This window comes from Trichomycterus rosablanca, chromosome 18, assembly GCF_030014385.1.
Source record: "Trichomycterus rosablanca isolate fTriRos1 chromosome 18, fTriRos1.hap1, whole genome shotgun sequence".
In the NCBI taxonomy this organism is placed as follows: Eukaryota; Metazoa; Chordata; class Actinopteri; order Siluriformes; family Trichomycteridae; genus Trichomycterus; species Trichomycterus rosablanca.
Genome location: NC_086005.1, coordinates 11,811,759 through 11,833,070, shown reverse-complemented (window position 1 = coordinate 11,833,070; position 21,312 = coordinate 11,811,759). Strand labels below are relative to the sequence as shown.

At 42.6% G+C, this 21,312-nt stretch overlaps 1 protein-coding gene across 4 annotated transcripts in view; it reads right to left on the bottom strand.

Annotated features, from left to right (window-relative positions):
- The window catches only part of msi2a (musashi RNA-binding protein 2a), a 375,070-nt gene that overhangs the window by 250,116 nt on the left and 103,642 nt on the right, over positions 1-21,312 (bottom strand). For all 4 annotated transcript variants that reach the window (XM_063013642.1, XM_063013644.1, XM_063013643.1 and 1 more), the window contains exon 6: positions 7,381-7,473. In XM_063013642.1, coding sequence (XP_062869712.1) covers positions 7,381-7,473 — 93 coding nt within the window. The remainder of the gene's footprint in view (positions 1-7,380; positions 7,474-21,312) is intronic.

The following is a 21,312-nucleotide window of genomic DNA, read 5'->3' as shown; positions in this document are numbered from 1 at the left end:
AAAAACAATGATTTGATGAATCAGAATCAAGCATGTCATGGCCATCCCAGCCCCCTGAACTAAACCCTATTAAAAGCCTGTAAGGTCTGTTAAAAAGTCCGGAAGAAAGGACTAGACTGGCGGACCTAGAGAGATTTGGTATTTTGTGCTTCTTAGATCTTATTGAGCAGTATAGAGAAGCTCCCTAATGACCACAATGTTACACTTTTTTTAGCCAGCTTTACAAAGGGTGCCAAAAAGGGGAAGATCATTTCAACCCCAGCTAGCTAAATGCTAAAGACACGGTAACAAAGGCTGCTGGTCTTTCAGTAGCAACCGCACATTCCTCTGCTCCTGGAAATATCACAGGCATGCTGTGCGAGCGAAGGTCAAGGAATATTAAATCACCTCTCTAACTGGCCATTTTCCTCCCTTTCCACCAGCAGCAGAGCCGAAGCAGACCATTACCGTAGTTCATTTCCAGCGCTGATACCTCCGCAGGGCCTCACAGTGAGTGACCGTTCCCACATTAAAACTCGTGAAGTGTCTCTAACTCAGGAGTCCGGCTTTAAAGCTTGTTCTGTGTGCTGCGAATCTATTATGTTACCTCAGGTGTTCCACAAGAATGTTTATAAGCAGCGGAAATGCTCGGCCACATACAAAATAGATAAACAGACAGATAGATAGACATACAAATAGACAGACAGACAGATATACAGACAGGTAGATAGATAAAAAGACAGACAGACTGATAGACAGATAGACACACAGACAGACAGGTAAATAGATAGACAGACAGATAGACAGACAGACAAAAATATACAAATAGACACAGACATACAGAGACAGACAGAAAGAGACAGATAGACAGATACAGACAGACAGACACAGATAGATACACAGATAGTGACAGGCAGACAGACAGACAAAGAGACATACAGGCAGACAGACAGATATAGATACACAGCTAGACAGAATGACAGATGGATAAACAGTCAGACAGGCAGATGATAGACATATAGACAGACAGATGATAGACACATAGATAGATAGACAGACATACAGACAGACAGAGACAGACAGACAGATAGATAAACAGAGACTGCTTCTTACGATGGCACCTAGACTAAAAAGTGCCAAATGAATCAAAATGCCACTGAATCAGGATATCTGACCGTCCACCTTAAAGACAGACGGATCAGGACCGCATCAGAACATCTACAAACCATTAACTCCCTAACCGGACTCCTACTGACTTTCTAACCTGCTCAAAGACACAAGATCTTATGATCTGGTTTAAAGCGGACTCGGAGGAACCCTGAGGCTAGACGATCTGCACCAGGAGACGCTGCATGAGCAAAACCAGTACCGTCATGTGGACTCGCAGCACAAACTGGGTCATCCAGGTGAATAAAGAGCTATGAATGAAAAAGCCTGGCCACTAGGCAAATACACGCCGGCCATACATGGCAGCAGTGTGGAGACGGATGGGTAATGTAAAGTTATGAAAATGTCCACCTGCGACCAAAGCCGCGCGGACAAACCTCAGTCGCGACAAATTCCGCAGAGTCTCCGAGTCACGAAAGATCACATCTACCTTCCCTTAAATGTCGTTTAAGACTGCCTCATAAGACCTGCACCAGGGCTAAAATGCTAATGTTATAATATAACAGGGAGAACAACATGCACCTTTACTATAGGTTGCCAAAAGTATGTGGACACCCATCCTTTTTATGGAGTTTTTAAGTGTTTCAGCCACACCCATTGCAAAATAGTCAATAAAATTAATTATATATAATAAATTCTATACTTCCAACTTGGCAGATGGTCAAGGCCTGCTCTGTTCTGTTTGTAAGATGGAACTCCAGTCGTCTGGGTGGGTCTGCACAGAGCCCTGACTTCAAGCCCTGTAAACACCTTAGGGATGATTTCGAAGGCTCATCTTGAGCCAGGAACAGGGAAAAAGTTTTACACACACTTTATAATCTTGTGGAAAGCCACTCCGCCTAAATTGAGACCGTTATAGCCACAAAGTGGGAGCAGAGTCATATTAATAGCCATGGTTTTGATATTGGAAGTCATACGTCCACATACTTTTGGTCAAGCGGTGTAAAAAATTCGGCCCAAACTGTGAATCGATAGAGACAAGTCCTGCTTTTCCTTTATTATGAAGAAACATAATAAGTACCGTGCTCTGTGGCATCCATTCAAACACTGATCACGCCCAGTTGACCTTGACTTCAGATTGAAAGGTCAAAGGCTCTACAAAACATTTTTAAGAGGGCTCATTTCTAAAGACTTGCTCAACTCGCTCGTGTTTTATGAGTTTCACCACGAGAACGGGATAGATCTGAATCCTTACTCCTACACTAAGGAGTCACTTGCCCTTTATAGAGGTAAATCAATACAAGGACATTCTTAATAAGAGGAGTGGTGTTTTCCAGGATGACATCGTCCCTTTTCGCATTACACAAGGGCTCACAGAATGTTTTGATGAGTATAAAAACATAGTAAATAAGGATTGAGATACTACCAGTACATCCAGAATGATTTTGGAGACTAGACTTTACACTAGGACACACTGAAGATGTTCCACTGGATTGTGGTCATCTAACACTCATCACCACATTCCACATCCAGCAAAACAAACATTTCCTTCACGTTTTCCTGCACACACATTTGAATTGTGTATTTACTCTGAATGTGTGTGTTGTTCGTGGGCAGCAGGGCTAACGGTCATCGACGGTGCTTTTATTCGGTCCGCCTGAACAGCTGGAGCGGTTATTAAACATCAGCGCTCGGGCAGGTATGCTAAACAGAATTATGAAGTCCATAACATGTTCATGACCGGCCAGCACGTGTAAAGACCCCCTAACCCACCAGCATCCTCAACGTATTACTGCATCCTAATGCGACACAATATAAAATAACTGAAGTTCCGAAACCAATTTCATGCTGCTAAGCCAGTCATATTTTTATTTTTACTTAACCAACCCCCCCCACACACACCAGTTTTCTGTTAAATAACGTGAGAGCCCACAGGCCTTTTCTTTTGTCTTTCTAACATTTAATTACATGTAGTTTATGGTCTTCGTATGCAGAAACAGAAGGTGAATAAACTGAACCCTAAAAACATCCACCAAACATGCTAACATGTTTCCACCGCTCCACAGTCCAGTTTAACACCCTTGCAGCCGATCGCTTGCATTGCTCCGTGTCATCTTAGGCTTGTGTGCAGTTTCTAGGCAATGGAAAACAATTTCATAAAGCTGATATTTCTCCCGGGGACAGTTTGGAACCAATTATGAGTGAGTAATTCCACAGAGGATGTGTGATATTTCTTGGCTATATGCTTTAGCACTAGACAGTCTTGTTTTGGGGTCTGTTGCTTTGTGGCTGAGCTGTTGTTACATCTAGACACTTTCATTTAATAATAAGCAATAACGAAAGACCGGGGCAAATCTAGCAGGGCAGAAATTTCATAAAGTGGCTTGTGCCATGATTAGTCACTCTTAGACCCCCCCCTGTGTTAAAAAATTTTTTCTGGCACCCCCCCCCCCCTTAACACAGGTTATGATATTATGAAATGTAGCACTAGCAAATTTTAGTCATTAGTGTGTGTGTGTGTGTGTGTGTGAGAGAGAGAGAGGGCTTGAAGCAGAAAAACTGTTGTAACCCCAGTTCTCCGGCACCTGTTTCCTTCTCCCAAGCAGCACCAACCGCCACCCTGCACACGCCTGCACCTAATCGGCCCTTCATCCGCCTCATAGCATCGAGTGCACAAAAGCGCACACATACTGATACATGCAAGGACACAGAGGGCATCCATGAGGTACCACCTTAACATCAACTAGATCGCTCTCTCTTACACACACACCTTAATGCTCTATCTATTACTTCTACTACCCTTTCTCCGCTCCTCTCACCCCTCCGTCCTTTCCTCCCTCTCTCGTCTCTCTCTAAATTAATTGGTTTTCCTGTCTCTCCCGGTGGAGGACGGCCGGCGATAACGGCAGGTTGAGTGGACAGGCAGGTCATTTAATAAACGTGCTGGGGAAACACTGCAGCTCAGAGAAATAAACAGAGGGAAAAAGAAATAGACCCGACATCTCAATTTCACCGTCGCTTGACCGCAGAAGGCGGCGTCTCCGATTTGAACCGCGGCCCTCCGGAGACGCCGTGCTCAATCACGCTGATTTGTTTGTCTCCTTGGTGTGCGAGAGGATTTTCTTATAAAAAAAGAAAAGAAAAATCTCCCACTGGCATCATATAATCAAGCCAATCAAGTCATTCAATCAAGTTGAGATTCGTGGCGAGGCACAGTGATTAGCGACGGCGTCTGGAAAACGCTGGGATTTCGTCACTGGTGGACAGTTTATCTGTATTTATACAAACACTGAGCCGGGACTAAAATCCCATTTACCAAATGATTCCATAAACTACAACCAGCTCATACCAACCACACAGAGGAGTGGCGGTTCTAAATCTTTATACAGGATACGCCACAAAGGCCGAGAGCAACTCTTGCATGCTGTGCACATACATTAACGTATAGACATAGGGCACTCAGGTGGCACAACGTGGCACTGCCAATTGACTCCATTTAACTGAAGAAGTCTTGCCACTTCAACACAGCCAATTACTGCTTAAGGTTCAAGCATGAGCAACAGAAGAATACTGAAAGAGTAGTGTGGTTGTCTATACATGCTGATGCTCTCTGTAACACTCCATTGCTGGCTGTTGTGGAAGAAGAATGAAGAACCCCTTTATTGATCATATATACATATACACGTGTACAGTACAATGAAATGCTTTTTCTGCTTATCCCAGCTTGTTTGGAAGTTGGGGTCAGAGCAAAGGGTCAGCCATTGTACAGAGCCCCTGGAGCAGACCGGGTTAAGGGCCTTGCTCAAGGGCCCAACAGTGGCTGCATAGCAGAGCCTGGATTTGAACCGACAACCTTCCGATTGAAAGCCCAAAGCTCTCGTTATGAACATGAGCGGCGCACTTCCAGCCTCAGACAGCCCACACACACAGACCACAGGTTTGGAACGCTTGCATTAGATACTTCTCAGTTCCTTGCTTAGGGAGGAGTCACATTTCTCACTAATCGCTGAGATACGTAATAAAAATCTTACTTATTGGGAAGGGCGAGACGTTTTCAAGATCACAAATACAGATTTTAAAATTTCTAGAAGCACACAAGTATGAGGCCGTGCTCGCCCATCATGTCCAGGAGACATGGCTTGGAAGGTTGGGTGGTAAAATACGGCACGATACGGCAAAAACATCACATGATGTTTGTACAAGCTAAACAGGCAATTATAAGGCTCTCCACCGAACCACAGTGAGAGCAATTAGTTCCAAATAAGAGAAACTTAGAGCGACAGTGATTAATCCACCCAAGGGTGGGTGAAATTTCCACAAAAGACAACTGGGCCTTATCTAGGATCAGCATTCATGACTTGACAATACTAAAGAGGATTCAGGGGAGTAAATACAGCCGTGTTCACCTAACTTCTTCTGCAAAAAAGCAGCTGCATGATACCCAAGCTTTTTGGAATAATGTCTGTTCAAAAGACAAACACCAGGTTTAAAATTTTGACGGATCGCACCTCAACAATCACGCATCAATCAGAAACAGATTCAGTCAGTAAAAGAAATGAAGAAAATCAATTTTAAAAATCAATTATTTTACCCCCACACTGCATCAGACTGAGACTGTGTGTTTATACCGTTCAGCTTTGGTTCGATTAAAACAAAGCCTGGTGCGATTGCTCCGTTAGTGCGGTTTGTTACAGTAAGTGTGAACGCATCCTTTTAAAATCTGATGTGCACCAAATAAGAGCCCGCCTGGTGCGATTTGTTTCAGGTATGAACACAGTATGAATCAAAGGCATTTAAACCAATCAAACATGGTACGTGATGTCACGAGATACGACACTAAATGTGCTGGGAGTGAACAGAGTACCGTCTACGGTGTTTGAAGCGGAGAAATTTCTGGTGCTGTTTTGACTTCTTTATTTTTTTACCACCTCTTACTGTGTTTCCAGTTGATATAGATACCACCAGGTATACACAACCTTAAGTATGTTCTGATTACTGGCTTACAAAATATACGACAAACGTGAGTCGCATATCACTTTTTTTTTCTTTTACTAATTTTGGTTCGATTGTATATTTGAGTGTTAATGCTAATTAAATCAGGACTAAAACATAATGGGGGTGTTCGAAAACCTAGGGAGCTGCCTTGCTGTCTTACTGTCTACATAGGCAGCTGCCTCAGTAGAGAGGATTCTAATAAGTCAATGACTTATAAGGCAGATTATTCGAACGCACTACTTAGACAGCGATAACATTGGGTTTCGCATTTAGCATCTTGCCATTAAAACCAATGGATTGAGGTAGCACAGCATGCTAACATGTCAATATAGCCACCCTTCATGTACCGATAACGGTTTTATTTCCTAACAAGCCCGAACTTGCAAATAAAAACACTCGGTACAAGTTTAAACAAGTTAAAAATCAGTAATATTTTATTTACGTTTGAAAATCACTCCATTCGTTTGTCCGCACCGTCAGCCATGTTTATTTTTCTGTGAGAGAAGAGCACCCGACCCGCAATGAATTCTGGGATTGCCTTGATCACCAAGGCAGCGTCGGATGCTCCCTCGTTCTTGAGCCAAAATAACATTGAAATATTAAGATGCCTCAGTAGTGAGGATTTTAAGGCATCTAGGATTTGGAACAGCCTCCTTCTCAAGAGAGCGCGCACAGGATGACGTAAAATGCGTCTATGTAGACAGCACACTAGCTTTTCGAACACACCCAATGTTTCATCTTCTTGTTGTTCTTGTTCTGGACCAAAAGAGTAGAACTACAAGCATAAACATGACCTTAAAGAATAAAATAGGTTACAGTATGAAGTAATATTTATATTACGCATCTATGGCTGTGTCCCAATTCACATCAATCTGTAATAAATACTTCTTTTTTTTTTTTTTTTTTACTGTGCATTTTTCCTGGCATCTTTTCACTGGCCGCATGTTTTTACCAGCCAATTGCAGGCGACAGGCGTGTCGCGAACGGAGAGTCAAGCTATAACCCCACCCCACCACCACCACTAATAGATAAGTATCAGTTGCCACTAATAACCAATGCTATAAACATGCCAATATATTGATTCAATGGCTGAAATTTTGGAATCAACCAAACAAAAATTTGGACAGGAAGAGCACACATCTATCTAACCAGATAATATTAATAGCACCGTGTCCACTGTTAACAAGTATCAGCGATTCATATTTCCACATAAGAGCCATATTTCGATATAACATGTTGTGATTATGCTCATCAGAGCCGCAGCGTCAACATACGTTCATGAATCCCCGCACCACTCACCTTTCCAAACTGCTCGAAATACTGCTTCACATCCTCCACCACTGTGTTCGCCGACAACCCGCCCACAAATATTTTCTTCGTTCTTGTGACCATCTGGAGAAACAAAGAGAGAGAAAAAGAAGAAACATCAGTATTCTTGACAGATCAAAGACATGAAAATCCCTAGAAGATGCGAGAGAGTCAAAGCGAAAGATCGACGGCGGAGAGACTCAGACTGAAAGATCTGGGTAATGAGTGAAAGTGAATCTGATTCTAAAATCTCCCGGACTTCCCCACGTCTCGCTCCTGCCGGTGAGTCATTCTGGACCTGAACGACAGAGCCATCAGATGAACCTGAGGGTCACGACCTTATTAAAGTGCAGAAGCTGAAGCATCTAAATAGCAAACAGCCAGTGTCGTTAACACAGATTCATAATTGTTTATTAATAATATTTATTTATTTATTAGGATTTTAACATCATATTTTACACACTTTTGGTAGATTTATGACAGAACAGGTAGTTAAAGTTTAATCAGTTCAAGTTTAATGTCAAACAATCATAGACAATTTTGTATCTCCAATTAACCTGACTGCATGTCTTTGGACTGTGGAAGGAAACCGGAGCTCCCGGAGAGACCCCAAGTAGCCAGTGGGAGAACTGGGACCCAGACCACTCCATCATGGAATCAAACCCGGGACCTTCTTGCTGTGAGGCGACGGTGCTACCCACCGAGCCGCCCTCGGTAATAATAACAACCTGTTCTTACAGTCATATGCAGATGTTTGCATGTTGTCATATATTTTCCCAAATTCAATCACGCCAATTTCCCTACTGCAATACTCATGCTGTACCACCCTCACCCCTCGTGCTGGCCAAGAAAAACTGAGACTATCAGGTGTTACATTCTAGCTGAAAAGATCACACAGAGTTCACTATTTTATACAGTTTGTTTATGAAACGGGACATCCAGCAAGATGACGATGAGTTCGGCGTCCAAAAACTTTTGGCCATATAGTGTATAGCATTTATTAGATCGTTCCACGTCTTGTTTTTTTTTTTTATGTACGGTTGCGTTTGTGGTAGGATATATTAGACGTTAATCCCCTTTTAGCCTGCATGCATCTTTTCACCTGGCAGTTGAACCGAGAGCAATACTGCTAACAGTGACTTCCGCAAGAACCCCATCACTAGCACAAGCGCCTTGACCAGACAGCAGAGGTCGCAATTGTACAGTAGTATGAAGCCGGTCAACCTCCCTCCCTCAGGTACAGCCAATTGTCAATGTTTGGATGCCTAGCCAGATCGACAGGACCCCCTGGAACTGAAACTCAGAAGCTTGAGATATCCAAGAGTAACTGGCTGGCAGGTCACATGATGAACTTAATCATTGGGGGGCAATTTACTCTGACTACATAAAAAAGTGAACAAGTAAGAAATGCCACCTTTATACAAATGACATTCATGTATTCTTAAGCAGCTGGTAGGATGGGTACAGCACAGTTACGTGGGTCTCGGGGCCAAAGTTCATGTAATAAACCTGAGTAAATAAACATGTGAGTTTGCAATGCCCTGAACTCAAAAGGTGTCGCACCATCCTGACTAACCGCTTCATCCTGATCAGGGACACAGCTGGTCCAAAGCCTACCCCCTGAAACACACCTGACCAGACAACCTGTATCAAAGCACTAACACGTCTACACATCCATCAGTTATCTTACTTATACACACCTAAAGGGATTCTATAGTAAACAATCCACCTAGTGGAATCTCTTTGGTGGAACGGGTACTATACAGATGCTGTGTGGCACCCACACTCATTTTCTCCAAGAAGAAAATGTTCTGTGTGTCTGCCTGTTGTGTGCAACTGCCAATTTTTAGCCCAGAGACCTTAGAAGGAACCCTTAATAAAAAGGAGTCTCATAATTTGTTCGATTTAATCCTTATAACATCTCACAAGGTTCCTGTTTGAACATTCTGTCACCACAATGAAATGAATACAAGCGCACACACACACAGAAGCACAGTGGGTCCCATTAAAACACCCTTTCCACCTTGTTAAACCTCTGGCGTGTGTATTTGTTTGGCAAAATGCTCCACTCCTCTCTATCAGCCATCAAACGCTCTGCGCTTAAGACAATAAAAGCAAAGGCGCCGATCCTCTAACGCTACAAACACAATTAGGCAGCAGAGGGGAGCGAAATAAGAGCACGTTAAAGCCTCGATTAATTCCACAGCAGAGAACGTTTGGAGCGTTAGATGTACGAGGATGAAAAAGAATGAAGATATGAGGCTAAGCGCATTGAGACTGACAGATATACTCCAGACGCTTTTTAGACATAAAACGATGTACATGATTGTATTGAACACATCTGCAAACCCAAATATTTGCTCTTACAGATGTGACCTTGCAACTCGGTACACTGTAATAATGTTCTAGTTTAACAAAGCTATTCTTCAGCTAGAATGAAATTAACACGTGTATATCCAGTTACTAAATCCCAGAAGTAGGGATGTAACGATTCACCACAATACAGTTAATAACCAACTTAAAAATTCCACGATTCAAATCGACTTGACACGTAAAATGAATCGATATTCACTTTACACGGCAGAGGGCACTGGCGCTACACACCTCGCCTTGTTGACGTCACTGGCACTATACGCCTGGTTGCCAAATTCGGGGTTTTTCAGCCAAATTGGGCTTAATTCAAAATTGTTTTGATAGTTTGTACCTACCTCAGAAATAAAAGGGCATTCATTATTTAGATCAATAAAAGATAAGCACAAATACAGTATTTTATTAATACACTTTTTTTAAGAGAAATAATAAAAGGAAACTGTCATAATTTGTCTTCAATTTCAGTTTTAAAAAATCGTATCGTGAACCCAGTATCGTGAATCACATCGCATCGTGGGTAGAGTGTATCGTTACATCCCTACCCAGAAGTAATCAAACCCACCAAACAATGACAGTTGTGCACCTAGCTCAGAGATATCCAAACTACAGTCTTTTTAAAACTGCCCGCCGGGTATTTTAGAAATAAAATTAAAGTTGGCCCGCTATTAAGCAGAACAGGACAGGTTAATACTAGTTACACAAGATTCATCAGTTCAAGTTTTTAATGTCTAACACAGTCATGGACAATTTAGTATCTTCAATTCGCCTAACTTGCATGTCTTTGGACTGTGGGAGGAAATCGGAGCTCCTGGAGTAAACCCACACAGACACAGAAAGGACCCAGACCGTTCCTCCTGGGAATCGAACCCGGGAGCTTATTGCTGTGAGGCGACAGTGCTACCCAGTGTGTTGCTATCGCATAAAACAAATTAAACACACTCCCCCATCTTCTTTCCCCCAACTTAAAACATTAACGTTCCTGAGTTTTGGATAAACATGGTGACTCCGAAGAAACGTAAACTACACAGTGAATGCAGAAGATTTCAGGAGCACTGGGAAAATAAATATTTTCCACTGAGTTCTAAGGGAAGTGGGTATGTTTCATTTAAAGAAGTATAATAATCTTTGCACTGGGATTATAAACTGGTGAGTGAAATCGGCACAATCTTAGTTAAAACAACACTGTTAAAGATAGATCATTAGTGGCCGCTCAAGTGGCGCAGCGGTAAAAACACACACTGGAACACCAGAGCTGGGATCTCGAATACATCGTATCGAATCTCAGCCCTGCCTGCCGGCTAGGCTGAGCGACCACATGAACAACGATTGGCCTGTTGTTCAGATATGGGCGGGACTAAACCGGATAGGGTCTCTCTCTCATGACTGATGCAATTACGACCTCTGCTGGCTGATCGATGGCGCCTGCACAGAGATGAGAAAAGAGTGCTCTCAGGGTGTGTCCTCTCCATACACAACGCTGAGCTGCACTGCACTCATCAAAGTGTAGGTATACGGCATACGGCATGCTGCATGCTGCCCATGTGTTGGAGGGGGCGTGGGTTAGCTTCGTTCTCCTTAATCAGAGCGGGGATCGGCATTGGTGGAGAGGAAGCATGGCGCAATCGGGCAATTGGATTCGCTAAAAGGGAGAAAATGCATATAAAAAAAGATAGATAATTAGTCACTCAAATAAAAAGTGCAACTGTTAGTAATAAACAAAAATATAAAAGACCTACTTTATTTTATTACAAAAGAGTCAGACTGTACTCCAAACTGTCCAAGCAGGACAGGTCCCATTTGAGTCACCCTAGGTTGCTAACATAACCCAAGGTGGCCCTGCATTTCAATCGAGGAATGAATTACTGTAAGCAGATAATAAGAAACCACATTGATCAGCCTCAATTTTGCTAAGATTTCTTTTTTGTAGATAAGCCTTGAAAAGGCTCCATACTGGGAAACATCTGGAAAGCAAATGTGTAACATATGGACGGTTAAAAAATGTCTCCATAGCCAAGGCAGTTTATTATTAATTATAAAACATTTATTTCGGTAGAAATGCAAAAATTTGCCCTGTGCTTTCAGAAACAGGTGATGTAAATGACAGATTCAATTTGCATTTGTTGACAATTATTCGTTGACAAGTGCAGGACGCAAACTACGTAGAACACCTACGCTGCACTGCTTAACCCACGTTTGGGAACCGCTGATCGATCTGATCAGTCAGATTCTAATAAATCAAATTAAACAGACTTTAAAACACCAACGTTTGGTCTTTAAACAAATCTGAGCTGCCTAGAACATTCTCAGAATATCATCATGGCCTGGGTTACCTCGATCCACCGCAGATTTGCAACAGTCTGCACGCTGTCAGCGCAGCTCTAGGAATACACTCCCTCACCCTGGTTTGCATCTGAAATCACAGCATTTGGATGCCACCCAGGCGGCAAGCATGCAAATACCCAGTCCCACGCCCGCCCCGGCTCCGGACCTGTCTGAGAGCATCGGGTCTGATCGAGACTCGCGTTCGCTGAGCACCATCGCTCACTTTTATCAGGCCTGACTGGTTGTTTTAGTGATGGTTTAACAATCCTACATTCATCTCTCTATGTTCCTCCTGATAAATAGTATGACTCAGCTCTCGCAGAGGATTTTTTTATTTTCAGCAGCGTTTTCCTCCGCTAGAATTTTTAGCTTTGTCTTTATGGTTTGTGACAGGGCCGCCCCAACGGCTGATAGGATTTCTGCAGACCCTGAAACAACAGAATTACACTCGATATGGCTGAAGCTCTCTGTGAAGGAATACACAGAGGATACAGGAGCATTGCGCACTCCCCAAGCAAGACTTATAGGAAGGACAAAGCCATACACAAACACAAAGATTAAATTAGGCATTAAATTAAAAAAGAAGAAAAAAAAAAATGCACTAATAAACTGTTTTAAACTTTATAACATCATTTAACATTTTTACATTTACGGCATTTAGCAGATGCTCTTATCCCAAAGTGAATCGCAGTACTGTGACAGTATACAATCTAAGCATTTGAGGGTTAAGGGCCTTGCGCAACCTTCTAATTACTAGTCTAGTACCACTTGGGTACAGCTGGCCTTAGGATCATAGAGTAAGAGATGCATTACATGTCAGAATCTAATTATTTTTCTGACCGTTAATTTGCATTATCATTATTGTTATTATTACTGTATTAATAATTTTTTTTTTGTTCATTTACTTTCCTGAATTTCTGGGCGCAATGTGGTAACATAACCCATAACAATCCACCATTAAGCTTCAGCCATCAGCACCAATAGACATGGCCAACCATGTCTGTATGTCCTGTACGCCCAACTGGCAGAAAGAACCGTAACTGTAAATTCGACCCCTTGATCCCACCAGTAGTGGGCTAGCCTATTTCAGGGATCATTCCCAGCACTGTAGTGACACTGATATGCTGGTATGAGTGGATAAGACACAGAAATGCTGATGGAGCATTGCTGGACCGTCCACCAACCAAAAATATCCAGCCAACAGCAGCAATAGATGAGCGATCGTCTCTGACTTTACATCTACAAGGTGGAACAACTAGGTAGGAGTGTCTAATAGAGTGTGTCTGATCCACTCATACCAGCACAACACACACTAACACACCACCACCATGTCAATGTCACTTCAGTGCTGAGAATGATCCACCATCTAAATAATACCTGCTCTGTGGTGGTCCTGTGGGGGTCCTGACCATTGAAGAAAAGGGTGAAAGCAGGCTAAAAAGGTATGTAGAGAAATAGATGGACTACGGTCAGTAATTGTAGAACTACAAAGTGCTTCTATATGGTAAGTGGAGGTTTTAATGTTATGGCTGATCAGTGTATGTTCTATAACTAAAACTGAATTAGCAATAAAAAACACACTTAAGCACCGGAAATATGTAACAATTTGTAGGTGTGCGTGTGTGTGTGTCCACATACTTTTGGCCATACAGTGTTCAGGTATATGTTCATTTTTAACAGAAAATATAAAACCTAAAATGTGGCAGCTAGAATCTCATCTCGAAACAAAGCATAAAATGTCATCTCCAGTTCCATCCAACGCCTGGATCTGTGGGGCCTTATCTTAATCTCCAAGCTGCCTCAGTCAGCAACACACACACACACACACACACACACACACGTACACACGTAACACGGTATCAGTAACTGCCATAATGGCAAACAAACTTGTGATGGAGAAGCTACGCTATCTCGCCATCAGTCAGGGATTTGCCAGTGGAAGCACTGCAGCAAAGCGAGAGTGGAGATGCTAGTGATGAGATACGCACATTATGAAGCTGTGACAGCGACACACAGGAAGAAAAACGTGCAGAAACGTGATCCGCACGAGGAGAAAGCGGGAGACCATGCTGAAAAAGCAATATAAAACCCTGGGGTTCACGTGGAGTCGAGATTCACATGAGCGTCAACACGAGGCCGTGGACAAGCAGCGAGAAGAGACCTGCGAACGAGCGATAAATCCTCAGGAGAGACAGCACGCTGCGAGACCACATGACCTCTCTCGCTCTTTCTCCCGAAAGTCCACGACCTTTTCGTTCTTTTTCCGCTCTCGCTTTTAAAACAAGTTCTGTTCTTTTCTGTCAAGTCTGAGGACCCTTGACACAGGAATGTGTGTCCCTGGAAGGCCGGGATCTTCCGCAGGGTCACTTTCTGCTTCCCAAGGACGAAGCGCTGACAACCCGGCTGTCAATCAAAAGGATTAGGGCCAATCCACAGAAGGAGGGAGAGGGACCCAATCCCATCTCCCACCTAGAGGGTTAAGAAATTGGCTTATCCCTTCCGACTGAAGTAGTGAGGACTGAAGCTAAATCTGTTGGCTACTGTCCTTAGCTGGACACGAGCCAGACTGGGTGGATTAATCCAAGCGGGACGCAGCAGATCTACTAGGTGCCCGTAATACATACAGTGTAGGGATGCATCGATACCATTTTTTCCCAACCGAGTACGAGTACATGTATTTTTGTACTTGCCGATACCGATACCGATACCAATACCTATTTAGAATACCGTGTTTTTGTAAACAAAAACACGTGAGAAGTGACGAGAAGTTTAATGATACCACGTCCAAAAATGCACGTCAACAAGTAGCGAGTGATCAAAGTGTTTGTGCGCTGATGTGATGAAATCAAGGAGGAAAAATAAATGAATCTGAGTGGATTTGGCAACACGAATAGCATGGATTGTTCTGTAGTGAGTTGGAGGTTAATAAATATTTTTGCAATGTTGGTGTTTTGTTGTTATGTTTTGTAGAGAACGATCAGGTCAGAAATACTGTAAAACGTGTGTGTGCTGATGTATTCTGATATAAACTATATCATCCCCCTGTCCCACCTGTTTACACTCCTCTCCTGCATTTCCCCTCACACCGTATCCTGCGTTCTCATTGGCTGTTCGACATGTCACTCATTCCCAGTCGCACATCTGAGATCAGATATCTGACGTGCTAGAAAACTCGAGCGCTCGGCGAGCCGGTCGGATCGAGTTGTTGGATAGTTCACACTTAGCGATCGAGAGCCGAGTTTTGCACGCCGAGCGAACGCCAACTTGCTCCCGAGCCGGCAAAGCTAGCGCCGACCAGTCACCGAGCGAAAATCAGGGCAAAAATCGTGTAGTGTGAACCAGGCATAACGCAGCAACGTGCACTAGGCACAAGGTATCGGATGTTTAGTATCGGAGCCTCGTTTGCGAGTACGAGTACAAGTTAATGAGCGCGGTATCGGGCAAATACCCGATACCAGTATCGGTACTCCTGCATCTCTAAAACAGTGACTCGAAAACGTATTTAGCCCTTGAACTATTACATCTCTGTCTCAGAGTCTTAGAAAAAGGCTACAAAAATGATCCATTTTTAATGTTTGCAAGCAAAAAATGGAGAAAAAGAAATCAGAAAGATAAACAACTCATCTCTTTGTGAGGTCTATCGGTATGGCAGACACCATCCTCAGAAAAAAAATTCTTGTTGCAACTACAGATCTCCAAAAGCACTGAACGTATGCTAGGTGGCCTAATTGTTGACGTCAAGTGTTTTATCCACACCCATTGCTATATATAAAACAAGCACTTTAAAAAGCTTTTGGCCGTGTTTCATCTCACAGACACTCGGTGAGATGAACAAAGCTCAGCTGAGATCCGAGCAAGCGTGGGCAGGCTTTAAGAGCTATACTCCAAAAGCGCGCACGCGCACGCGCACACGCACACGCACACGCACCTCTCCACTCGATTCCTCCTTAGGCCCTGATTAAGTGAATGGCAGTATTTGTGGCCAGCTGATTACAGCTGTCTGACTTTGCCACAAGTGCCCTTGTTTTAAACCAAAAACTCGAAGGGAGTGATTTAGACCAAGGTAGCTTCGGCCGTCTCGCCCCTGCAATCAGAGCTCTCGGGAAGGGTCTGTTGATTTCGAGAGGAGGGTGATTGCGAGGTAAGGGGGTCCATTATGATGAGGAAAGTGTGGAGGGAGGGTATTTTGGAGAAGAGTGGATCATCTGCTCTGAATCCAATAAGGAAACTTCAGGCTTAACAAGAATCCCAACAGGATTGAAGACTCGGCACAGTGCGGGCATTTGGTTACTGCAGCTGGACCTTTCTGTGACTGGAACACATTCGTCTTTACAAACAGAATAATTGTTTTATGAATTTATTAATTCTTTTAATAAATTGTGTCGCACAGCAGTCTCTAAGCCCAAGGCAATGTATAGCTTGCTTGACTGAGGACAGTGTTGTTCATGTTCCAGCAGTTTCTAATGAACAGCAGACCTTTTTGGTGCTTTTTGAATTATGGATGACCATCTTGACCAATTTTCTCTTTTCGCTCTGTTTATATGGGCACAAAAAAGTCTCCCAACTAGTCATGAATAATCCTGAACCAGGACTTATAAGGCCATGCTACAAATATAAATACATATTTTGCAGTTGAAACTATGCAAACCATTGCAACTTATACTTATTCATATTATGAGACAAACAGTATAGCTAAAAGCAGTGGCGGCTCCTGCCAAATCTCTCAGGGCAGGCAATTGCTGCGATGATGGCCAAGGTGACCCGTTCAATGGGAAAATTAAGTCATCTGTCAGTTTGCCCTCACAAATAACTTTGAACATGGAGAGACCAGCTTTACCATTAATCATAAAATTAAGTAAAGCCTTCACACTAACAGTTTAATTCAGTCTTCATCAGCATTTTATTTTAGGTGCTAGCTGCTCCAATTAGGGTTGTCAACTTTCAGAACTGGAAATAAGGAACACCCTGGGCTGACGGGTTGGTGGAAGGCATAGAATGGGGGGTGGTATGGCGGGTGTTTACCTGAGCAGGAGCAGGGGGGTAGGCGGTTAGGGTTGCACCTATAAAAAATATAATTTTAATTCTTTATAATAATAAATCAGAACCATATTTTAGACAAAACAACATAAAGAACATCATGTAACATTTTTTCACAATAGTGCAAACAATATTTTTACATAATCCATCTTCACACTGACATGCAGCCCCGGTTCTGGACTGCGTTGCTTAGGGGGCAGTGAGAAAAGTGCTGGCCCTGCTTGTGTTACTTTACTTTCTCCCTACACACGGCGTTACTAAGACTAAAAGTGAACACTACTTAAAATAATAACCAAACACTTTCTAATTCCCACGGTAGCAGCAGTTACCAACATATTTATTTTCTCAGGCTTTTGAATAATATAGACAAAGATGCAGAGCTTGTGGGTTCTTGGTCATAGAAACTTGTGGTGATCAGGGATGTTGGGTTGCTGTCGTTCTGCCTCTCTTGTCCAATCACTCCGGTTTGGGTAGGAGAGGTGGGTGCTGATGTCCTGTGAAAGCCTTCATGACCTTGTTACCTGCTCGCTCTACCGTTTAGTTATGCTGTAATATTTAGGGCTGCCGGAGTCTAAAACTCTCTGTAAAACTGTTTTACTCAACTAGCATTGTACATTATTAACTACATTCTTTGTTGTTTTACTCCAAAGGCATTCTGATGGAAACCTGTTTACCCGCCGAGGTTAAGGATTAAAGTCGAGACTGCCGTGAGAACTATGCTGCTCCTGCCGGATGTGACGGGTCTGGAGTAATTGCACCAAGAATGACAAGAAATCACTACAGACTTTATTGAAGACTAGAGCGAATAACAACTCTATTATTATTTATTTATCTATTTATTACCAGTTATAACTTTCAGATCATTTAATTCTGTGTTTGTATGCTTTGTGTAAATCATGTATTTATTTAAAGTATCCTCCAGACCACCCAAGAAGGATGGGGGTCCCTGCTGAGTCTGGTTCCTCTCAAGGTTTCTTCCTGTAATTTTCAAGGAGTTTTTCCTTGCCACAGTCGCCCTCGGCTTGCTCAACAGGGGTTTTTGTATCTGTTGGTCCTGGATTTTGTAAAGTTGCTTTGAGACAATGTCTATTGTAAAAAGCGCTATATAAATAAAGTTGACTTGACTTGACAGTTTCCTTCTGTTTCATACATAACACCCTGTCATACGTGCCCCTCCTGAAGTCATTCAAAATGCATTACAGCGCCTGCAGTACGAAAAAAAGAGCTTTAACATGAGTCTATGAGAGCGATCCAGGACGAATTTCAGTTAGAGTGGAGTTGCCCCAAAAGGGGCGGTACTGTACAGAACACAACTCGACGCTGATTGGACTACGATGTTCAGAGGCAAGACAGACTCCAGAACAGTCACAGCTAGTTTAACACTGGTTGAATGTGATAGAAAAATTTCTTCCCTTTCGCCCTTTGGTGGTGTGTTGCCCGATCGCCCTAATGAATGAGCCGCCCCTGGCTAAAAGTATGAAGACATCCCTCCTAATTGAGTTTAACTGTTTTGTCACAGTAGTTGTTACCAGCTGTATATAACCAATGATATAAAACACACCTTTGGGATGAATTGGAAAGACGGCTTGTGAGCCAGGGCTTTTGGGTGGGGCAGCGGTAAATTACGCTAGCCACCTACCGCTGGGATCCAGGGTTCAAATCCACAGTTGGGCATCTACATACCGACATAATTGGCTGTCTGAGTGGAATGGCTGAGGATCCAGGATATGATGCTGCATTCCGCTCAGTGATTCCAAGGAAGCCGGACCTACCGCACAACCCTGACCAGAATAAAGTGGTGGTATAAAATGAAAAGAAAAATTGAGAGTCTAACATTAGTGTCTAAGCTCAAAGATTCTCTTGTGATTGAACGGGCACAACAAATTCCCACAGACAAACTCCAAAATCCTGTTGAAAGCTTCTCTTGGCTGGAGAAATAAAGGTTCCTGAACTTCTGCAAGACTGATGTTGAATTCAGACTAACAAAACAGTAATGAAGTTAATCTGAATAATCAATCATGTATAAACGGCTTCCTGCTTCAAGCGCTATACCCGCTGCACTCCATACAAAACTGAAAGCTGCACTCTGACTCTCCAGTTAATGTTCTGCATCTGAAATATCAAGTTCAGTCACTGGCAAGTTACAGTACTGCTAAAAATACAAACACAGACACGTCCAACCCAGTAACTTCCTGCTCCTAACAACAGCATGAACAGCACACAATCAGCTGACGTGGAGACTGATCCAAATCACAGTCTGCAAGTACACCAAAAATAGAAAACACAACTTTAAATGAAATACTTTACAAAACTGTCCATATATTTTACCACATTAATTCATGCTTCCCCGGACCGGTAGTTTTACTCCCACACATACTCGGGCTGAAAACCCCTGCATGAGTGCACATCAGGACATTTTACTAGTTATAACATACCGTAAAATAAAAATGTATTTATGTAGGCTTCATTAACTTCTAAAATCAATCTAAAGTGCTAAATGTAATAAGGTATCTGACTCATAACAAGCACAATCATTTAAAATGATGGTAAAAAAAAGCATTGTGTAGCAGTGTAAACGAAATGTGCTTATTTGAGCTAAATTAATGCTAAGATCAAAAGAAAATGCCTCGAGTCTTGTCTATACGAGGAAGAAAAATATTTTATGCATGCTCCCTAGAAGAAATCGGTCTTAATTCTTAGATACCTTAAAATGCTGCCTACTAAGATGCCTTATTTCGAGGCTATAAATTGACAGAATGACAAGGGGGCATATCCAATGCTTCCTAAGCGGTGAAGGCAAACCCAGCATTCAGTGTGGCACAACTTTTCTCACAAAAAACTATGAATGCAGAGCAACAAAGTTCTTTTCAAATGTAAATACATTCTTATTAATTTATAAAATGTATAAAGGTGTACAAGTGTCATTAATGTGCTAATCCGGGCTCGTCAATGATAATTTAACCATTTTCGATACATGGAGGGAGATGTTAGCTGGCATGCTGGCGGGTTGTACTTCCTCAGCCTATTGGTTTGAATGACCCAAGACTAACTGTGCTGGCTTAGTAAGGGTGGTGACAAACACTCAGTGGTCAGTCTAAATAATCTGCCTTATGAGTAGTGTCTTATTAGAATCCTCTCTACTTAGGCAGCTGCCTAGGTAGGTAGTAGGAAGCTCACTAGGTTTTCAGACATACCCAAGGTTTGCCATGTCTAATGCAGGAGAGGTCAGTTGGAGACAGCAGACAGTTTAATATAGTACACAGAGAGGAGTGTGATACTCCATAAGTCCTAAGATTCTTGGGATTCTTGACACCTTCAGTATATAAAAGGTAAGTACTAGCATGCACGCTCCTTGGCCTGTGAAGGTGTCATGTAACCAGAAGTCACCACTGGATGCAGCAATTATATTGGAACAATACCAAATCAATGACAAATACTACAAATCAATAAAGAAACAATATTTTGAATATTTTGCATCATACAGTTGCTGGTTCTTTTGTTTGTAGAGTACAAATAAACACAGCTAACCAATAGCAAAGCAGCTTTTAGTTTTTCATGCTTTAAAACAGCTCATCCATAACAGCAAAAGTTTGTATATTAGGATTTTAACGTCATGTTTTACACTTTGGTTACATTCATGACAGAAACGGTAGTCACTCATTACACAAGATTCATCAGTTCACAAGTTTATATCGAACACAGTCATGGACAATTATTTATCTCCAATTAACCTCACTTGCACGTCTTTGGACTGTGGGAGGAAACCGGAGCACCCGGAGGAAACCCACACAGACACGGGGAGAACATGCAAACTCCACACAGAAAGGACCCAGACCGCCCCACCTAGGGATCGAACCCAGGACCTTCTTGCTATGAGGCAACAGTGCTACCCACTTAGCCACTGTGCCGCCCTCCATAAAAGCAAAAGCTCTAACTATAGCAATCTGTTGGCTACATTTTAATATGGTAACACCTTATCTGAACATAAACGAGTTAATAGAAACAAAGCAACATGGTGCCCGAGTGGCACAGCAGTCTATTACACAGTTGAAAAGCTGGACTACATGTTGTGGAGGGTGTACATGTCTTCTACAGCAAAGCGTTTTACTATTTACATGCACCATTAGCCTAGTTGCTAACTATTATCTGACTCGAGACAAGAAAACAAATTCCCAATATACACTGATCAGCCAT